Source organism: Odontesthes bonariensis, chromosome 24 (assembly GCF_027942865.1).
Source record: "Odontesthes bonariensis isolate fOdoBon6 chromosome 24, fOdoBon6.hap1, whole genome shotgun sequence".
Taxonomy (NCBI): domain Eukaryota; kingdom Metazoa; phylum Chordata; class Actinopteri; order Atheriniformes; family Atherinopsidae; genus Odontesthes; species Odontesthes bonariensis.
In genome coordinates, this window is record NC_134529.1 from 553,513 (window position 1) to 561,982 (window position 8,470).

The following is an 8,470-nucleotide window of genomic DNA, read 5'->3' on the forward strand; positions in this document are numbered from 1 at the left end:
GTCAGGTTAGGGTTCGTGTAGGGTTAGAGTAGGGTAGGGTTAGGGTAGGGTTAGAGTAGGGTTGGGGTAGGGTAGGTTTAGAGTAGGGTAGGGTTAGGGTAGGGGAGGGGAGGGGAGGGTAGGGTTAGGTTAGGTTAGGTTAGGTTAGGTTAGGGTAGGGTAGGGTTAGGGTATGGTAGGGTTAGAGTAGGGTAGGGTAGGGTTAGGGTAGGGTCGGTTAGGGTTAGAGTAGGGTAGGGTTAGGGTAGGGTTAGGGTTAGGGTAGGGTAGGGTTAGAGTAGGGTAGGGTAGGGTTAGGGTATGGTAGGGTTAGAGTAGGGTAGGGTAGGGTTAGGGTAGGGTCGGGTAGGGTTCAGTAGGGTAGGGTAGGGTTAGGGTAGGGTAGGGTTAGGGTAGGGTAGGGTGGGGTAGGGTAGGGTTAGGTTAGGTTAGGTTAGGTTAGGATAGGGTTAGGGTAGGGTTAGGGTATGGTAGGGTTAGAGTAGGGTAGGGTAGGGTTAGGGTAGGGTCGGGTATGGTTAGGGTTAGGTTTAGGGTAGGGTTGGGTAGGGTTAGAGTAGGGTAGGGTTAGGGTAGGGTAGGGTGGGGTTAGAGTAGGGTAGGGTTAGGGTAGGGTCGGGTAGGGTTCAGTAGGGTAGGGTAGGGTTAGGGTAGGGTAGGGTGGGGTAGGGTTAGGTTAGGGTTAGGTTAGGTTAGGTTAGGATAGGGTTAGGGTAGGGTTAGGGTATGGTAGGGTTAGAGTAGGGTAGGGTAGGGTTAGGGTAGGGTAGGGTTAGGGTAGGGTCGGGTAGGGTTAGGGTTGGGTAGGGTTAGGGTTGGGTAGGGTTAGAGTAAGGTAGAGTAGGGTTAGGGTAGGGTCGGGTAGGGTTAGGTTTAGGGTCAGGAAGAGGCTAAGAAAAAGGAAGAGACAGTAAACATTCTCCTTCTTTATGACGCAGTAGTGGCTCACTTTACCTTAACAGATGTTCCACAGTAACGTTGATCTTTTCCCGCCAGCTGCTTGTTCTGACCGGGGTCCGATACCTGCAGACGGCCATGGAGAACGTTCTTCGGCTGGGCGATCCAGAGTCAGAGTCGGAGGGTTGGATTCTGGAGAACAGCCTGGCAGAGACAGCCCGCTCCAACTTTAACATCATCAAGAACCTCGGGAAGTGTTACCAAGTGGACGATGACCCGAACATCAACATCCCGACGGCGGCCGGGGAGCAGGAGGTGCCGGTGACCAGCTAGCATCCAGCTAACATCCAGCTAGCATCCAGCCAGAACCCTGACCACAGAGCAGGAAATCCGTCCGGCTGCAGGATGTGGCGTGATTGGCTCAAGCCGTCATCTGGGAACTCTGATGAATCTGAAGAAACGTGTCCAGCTGATGGACCCCCAACGGCTACTTTGGTATTTTGGAACAATGAAGGAGACACTTGAAAGTGTCATGTAACCAGATTTCTTCTGGTTTCTAAATTAAATTTCTTGATGAACAAAAGGGACTGAAGTGGGAGCAGCGATTTCCTTCGGAAAACAGACTAAAACTGCAGTTTGGTGACAGCTTTGAGCTAAAGGTTTTAGCTATAGACCATCAGAAAGGAGAAAGTAACAAACCGCCTGTTAAATGTGAAAAAGAGAACAAATGTATGAGAACTGAAGTCCGATTCAGCCCTCAGAAATGTAAATAAAGTGATGAAATAAAGCAAACAGCTGCTTCTGTGTGTGTACATGAACTTTATCCCACAGCTATGACCCAAGCTCGGACTCTGTCAGACGGCGCCCTCATCTGGAGACACCCGGGTTAGTTTCAGGGGAACCCTGGACTCTGAATACAAACAGAAGCTGCAGCAAAGTGCAGCAGAATCATCGATTCAATTCAATTTATCAATAAAGCACCAAAACACACTAAGTTTCATCTCAGAATTCAGTTCTATTCAATTCAAGTCCAATTCAAGCAAAGTGCAATCCATTAACTGCCAAATGAGTCCAGTTCATTCAGAACCAGTTAAAAACAAGGAAACCAACAGATTCACTGAATCTTCTCTCTGATCCAATCCCCATCCTGAGCTGCACGAGGCGACTGTGGAGAGAAAAACTCCCTTTGAACAGGACGAAACCTCCATCAGAACCAGAACCAGGAACCAAATGCCTGGACCAGCTGGGGGACGAGAGGAAGGGAAAGAGGGGACAACAAACACCGTATGTCACATGTTCATGGAGAATTGCATCATGGGAGCTCCCCCAGCAGACTAGGCCTATAGCAGCTTAACTATGGGATGTTTCAGGATCACCTGAGCCATCCCTAACTATAAGCTTTATCAAAAAGGAAAGTTTTAAGCCTGTTCTTAAAAGTGGAAAGGGTGTCTGCTTCCCGGACATTTACTGGCAGCTTATTCCACAAGAGACGGGCCTGATAACTGAGGGCTCTGCCTCCCAAACTGGCAGCTCGTTCCTCAGAGAGGGGCCTGATAACTGAAGGCTTTGCCTCCCAAACTGGCAGCTGATTCCTCAGAGACGGGCCTGATAACTGAAGGCTTTGCCTCCCAAACTGGCAGCTGGTCCCACAGAGAGGGGCCTGATAACTGAAGGCTCTGCCTCCCAAACTGGCAGCTGGTTCCACAAGAGAGGGGCCTGATAACTGAAGGCTCCGCCTCCCAAACTGGCAGCTGGTTCCACAAGAGAGGGGCCTGATAACTGAAGGCTCCGCCTCCCAAACTGGCAGCTGGTTCCACAGAGAGGGGCCTGATAACTGAAGGCTCTGCCTCCCAAACTGGCAGCTGCTTCCACAGAGAGGGGCCTGATAACTGAAGGCTCTGCCTCCCAAACTGGCAGCTGCTTCCACAGAGAGGGGCCTGATAACTGAAGGCTCTGCCTCCCAAACTGGCAGCTGGTTCCACAGAGAGGGGCTTGATAACTGAAGGCTCTGCCTCCCAAACTGGCAGCAGAAACAAACAGTTACTCCTAAGCTAACAGGGCAGCTAACTGTATAATGTATGTATTTGTGTGTATATATGTATACTGTAATTATTAATAAAATTGTTTCTATCAGAGAGAAGATTGATGGAGTCCTTCCCACTATTATCAGTGATGTATCATCAAGTACAGCAGCTTTAGAAGTATCTTTAGAACCTGATTTGTATTTAGACGGCTTCTGCCCAGTTGATCTCTCTGAACTAACAACAGCAATAGTCTCTTCTAAACCATCAACTTGTGTTTTAGACCCAATCCCAACCAGACTGTTCAAGGAGGTTTTCCCATTAATTGACACTTCCATATTGGATTTGATCAATCTGTCTTTGTTGACAGGATATGTACCTCAGACTTTTAAGGTTGCTGTAATTAAACCTTTACTTAAAAAACCTACTCTTGATTCAGAAGTGTTAGCTCATTATAGACCTATATCCAATCTCCCTTTTATGTCTAAAGTTCTTGAAAAAATAGTTGCTGCTCAGCTTTGTGATCACTTACACAGAAATAATCTGTTTGAAGAGTTTCAGTCAGGATTCAGAGTGCATCATAGCACAGAAACAGCACTGCTGAAAGTTACCAATGATCTCCTCTTAGCCTCTGATAGCGGACTTGTGTCTGTGCTTGTCCTGTTGGATCTCAGTGCTGCATTTGATACGGTCGATCACAGTATCTTATTACACAGACTTGAACATGTTATTGGGATTAAAGGAACTGCATTAGGCTGGTTTAAGTCATATTTATCTGATAGATTTCAGTTTATTCTTGTAAATGAAGAATCTTCCTCACACACCAGAGTAAGTCATGGAGTTCCCCAGGGTTCTGTGCTTGGACCGATTCTTTTCACTTTATACATGCTTCCATTAGGTAACATTATTAGACAGCATGGCATAAATTTCCATTGCTATGCTGATGATACTCAGCTGTACTTATCTATAAAACCAGATGAACCCAATAGGTTGGTCAGACTACAAGCATGTCTTAAAGACATAAAGACCTGGATGACTCAGAACTGTCTGCTTCTAAATTCAGACAAAACTGAAGTCGTTATCTTTGGACCTGAGCGTTTCAGGGAGAAATTGTCTAGCTATATAGTTACTCTAGATGGTATTTCCTTGACTTCTAGTTCTACAGTGAGGAACCTTGGAGTTATTTTTGACCAGAACTTATCATTTGACTCGCATATAAAACAGGTTTCTAGGACTGCCTTCTTTCACCTTCGTAATATTGTTAAAATCAGGAACATCTTGTCTCAGAGTGATGCAGAAAAACTGCTCCATGCATTTGTTACTTCAGGACTGCTGTAATTCTTTATTATTGGGCTGTCCCACATATTCTCTGAAAAGCCTTCAGCTGATCCAAAATGCTGCAGCCAGAGTTCTGATGAGAACTAACAGCAGAGATCATATTTCTCCAGTTTTAGCTTCTCTTCATTGGCTCCCTGTTAAATTCAGAATAGAATTTAAGATTCTTCTCCTTACATATAAAACTCTTAATGACCGAGCTCCATCATATCTTAAAGATCTCATTGTAAGATATTTTCCTAACAGAGCACTTCGTTCCCAAACTGCAGGTTTACTTGAGGTTCCCAGAGTTTCTAAAAGTAGAATGGGAGGCAGAGCCTTCAGTTATCAGGCCCCTCTCTTGTGGAATAAGCTGCCAGTAAATGTCCGGGAAGCAGACACCCTTTCCACTTTTAAGACCAGGCTTAAAACTTTCCTTTTTTATAAAGCTTATAGTTAGGTCTGTTGAATCTGATAGTGTATCTGCTAGTGTGTCTTGTTCTGCCTCCACCTCTGGCACCCTCTATACTTTCATTACCCCCTACCCGAACCAGGGTTTGAATCCCATTCCCGCTTATCTTACCTCTTTTATATCTCCCCCTACCCGAACCAGGGTTTGCATCCCCACCCCGCTGTGACTGGTGTGCAGTTGGTGAGAGGCTGAGGTAGCTTGTGGCTGTAAAAAGATGGTAGTTGTGGTGTGAGGAGCAGATCTATATAGGGAGTATAGGGAATTACTCACTGAGTCTGGTCCTTTATTTTATTATTTATTTTTTCGTTAGCACAAGTTTCTTGTGTTTACCTTGAATAGGGATGGCTCAGGTAATCCTGAAACATCCCATAGTTAAGCTGCTATAGGCCTAGACTGCTGGGGGGCCTCATCTGTCACACCTTTCCTCACTTCACTCTCTTTATGTATATGTGATATTATTGTGGTCATTAACTCGTGTTTCCCTGTTCCAACAGATATCCTTTGAATGGTGTTACAATGCCGCCGCGGCCCCCTCCCCCCCTTTCTGTCTTCTCAAACCCCAGCTGATGGAGGCGGATGGCCACCCTTCCTGAGTCTGGTTCTGCCAGAGGTTTCTTCCTGTTCAAAGGGAGTCGTTTCTCTCCACAGTCGCCTCAGGCACGCTCAGGCCGGGAGATTGGACCGAAAAACAAAAAGTTTTCAGTGCAATCTGTTGGTTTCCTTAACTAGGAAATTGTTTTTGAATTGGCTCTATATGAACGAATTGGATTATTTTATGAATTATGATTATTATTATTTAATTGAATTCCAATTTGCTTGAATTGGACTTACTATCTAAGTGCCTTGAGATGACATTTGTTGTATTTGGCGCTATATAAATAAAAATGAATTGAACTGAATTGTAATAATCTGATCTGTTGGTCAGAGACCTGTAGACCAGTAGGTCAGACATGTCTGAGGTGACTGTCCGAATAAATCATCTCAGTTCGGTTCCCATCAGGAAACAAACTGGGAGCCTCTCCAGCAGACAGATGTGTGTCCCAGGGGGTTTTACCATGTTTTTAGTTTGATGTTTGATCATGTTTTAGGTTGTTTTAGGTCTTGGTTGTTCATTGTCCCCTCTCCCTTACCACGATGAAGTTAAGTGTCCTTCATGTCAAGTCTTTTGTTTTGTTCTTGGATAATATTCATGTGTTTATTCCACAGTTTGGTCTTGTTATCGCGCTTTTTGTTTAACTTTCTTTGTAAAATAAACCCAGCTTCTTTTCTCACTTCTGGAGTCCGTGTCCCACCCCCCCACCGGTCCTGACCAGATGAAGGGATGGACTATCAAACATTACAGCAGTGACGTCACCGTTAAACGCAACAAAAAGATGAGAAAAGACACATTTCAGTCCTGAAACAAAGTGATGAAAAAGAGCGTAACTTTCCTTTAAACAGCCTGCTGCTGCAGCGTTTCCCCACCAGAGGGCGGCAGAGACGAGCTGATGCACAGAGAGAGACACGGGCTCCATCCGTGCTGCTCTGAGTACTCTGTGTACTCTGAGTATTTGCTGGTTGGGCCTCTGTGTACTCTGTGTACTCTGAGTATTTGCTGGTTGGGCCTCTGTGTACTCTGTGTACTCTGAGTATTTGCTGGTTGGGCCTCTGTGTACTCTGTGTACTCTGAGTATTTGCTGGTTGGGCCTCTGTGTACTCTGTGTACTCTGAGTATTTGCTGGTTTGGCCTCTGTGTACTCTGTGTACTCTGAGTATTTGCTGGTTGGGCCTCTGTGTACTTGTACTCTGAGTATTTGCTGGTTGGGCCTCTGTGTACTCTGAGTACTCTGAGTATTTGCTGGTTGGGCCTCTGTGTACTTGTACTCTGAGTATTTGCTGGTTGGGCCTCTGTGTACTCTGAGTACTCTGAGTATTTGCTGGTTGGGCCTCTGTGTACTTGTACTCTGAGTATTTGCTGGTTGGGCCTCTGTGTACTTGTACTCTGAGTATTTGCTGGTTGGGCCTCTGTGTACTTGTACTCTGAGTATTTGCTGGTTGGGCCTCTGTGTACTTGTACTCTGAGTATTTGCTGGTTGGGCCTCTGTGTACTTGTACTCTGAGTATTTGCTGGTTGGGCCTCTGTGTACTTGTACTCTGAGTATTTGCTGGTTGGGCCTCTGTGTACTTGTACTCTGAGTATTTGCTGGTTGGGCCTCTGTGTACTTGTACTCTGAGTATTTGCTGGTTGGGCCTCTTTGTACTTGTACTCTGGTTGAGTATTTGCAGGCCGGGCCTCTGTGTACTTGTACTCTGAGTATTTGCTGGTTGGGCCTCTGTGTACTTGTACTCTGGTTGAGTATTTGCTGGTTGGGCCTCTGTGTACTTGTACTCTGAGTATTTGCTGGTTGGGCCTCTGTGTACTTGTACCCTGGTTGAGTATTTGCTGGTTGGGCCTCTGTGTACTTGTACCCTGGTTGAGTATTTGCAGGCCGGGCCTCTGTGTACTTGTACTCTGGTTGAGTATTTGCAGGCCGGGCCTCTGTGTACTTGTACTTCAGTTATGTTACAGTACTTTCTCACACTGTCAGAGTACTGGTGCTGCAGCCAATCACAGCCCTCTCTGACCTGCAGGGAGACGGTTGTCATGGAGACGGTCATGTGGTGCTCAGTGCCCCAGATTACTCTTCCTCCCCCCTCCCTCACCCAATTTATCCCTTTGTCCCCTCCCCCTCCCCCTCCTCCTCCACTTCCTCCTTCATCCCTTCTTCCCCTTCTGTCTGTATTTCACACCTTTGTCCTCTGACTCCATCTTTCTTCAGCTCGTCCTTGCCCCCCCTGATGGCTCCATCAGCCCTCTGTTACTACCCCCCCCCCCTCTGAAATGCCACCAGTGTGTGACAGATCTGCTGGTTGCTAAGGTTACGGGGATTAAACCGGCTCAGGATTTCCTAATCGACTGGGTTCACCTCCTCATGTCCCATGATGCACCTGTGATGCCCTTATATAAGAGGGGGGAGGTTAATACGAACAGAGCCTGATACATACGGGTACTATGAGTACTACAGTACTACTACAGTTTACTGTTTGTACCACAGATGGTACTACAGCTGGTACTATGAGTACTACAGTACTACTACAGTGTTTACTGATGGTACTAGAGCTGGTACTATGAGTACTACAGTAATACTACAGTGTTTACTGATGGTACTACAGCTGGTACTATGAGTACTACAGTACTACTACAGTAAACTGCTGGTATTACTGCTGGTACTATGAGTACTACAGTAATACTACAGTGTTTACTGATGGTACTACAGCTGGTACTATGAGTACTACAGTACTACTACAGTATACTGCTGTAATTACTGCTGGTACTATGAGTACTACAGTACTACTACAGTATACTGATGATACCACTGCTGGTACTACAGATGGTAGTACAGATGGTACATGGTACTGCTGGTACTATGAGTACTACAGTACTACTACAGTGTTTACTGACGGTACTACAGCTGGTACTATGAGTACTACAGTACTACTACAGTATACTGCTGGTATTACTGCTGGTACTATGAGTACTACAGTAATACTACAGTGTTTACTGACGGTACTACAGCTGGTACTATGAGTACTACAGTACTACTACAGTATACTGCTGGTATTACTGCTGGTACTATGAGTACTACAGTAATACTACAGTGTTTACTGATGGTACTACAGCTGGTACTATGAGTACTACAGTACTACTAAAGTATACTGATGATACTGGTGGTACTACAGATGGTAC

The 8,470-nt window shown here is 45.8% G+C and overlaps 1 protein-coding gene across 1 annotated transcript in view; it reads left to right on the forward strand.

Annotated features, from left to right (window-relative positions):
- LOC142375628 (photoreceptor outer segment membrane glycoprotein 2-like) overlaps positions 1-1,230 on the forward strand; it is an 83,607-nt gene extending 82,377 nt beyond the window's left edge. Inside the window, exon 3 of the mRNA XM_075459773.1 lies at positions 997-1,230. Coding sequence (XP_075315888.1) covers positions 997-1,230 — 234 coding nt within the window. The remainder of the gene's footprint in view (positions 1-996) is intronic.
- The last annotated feature ends 7,240 nt before the right edge of the window (positions 1,231-8,470 follow it).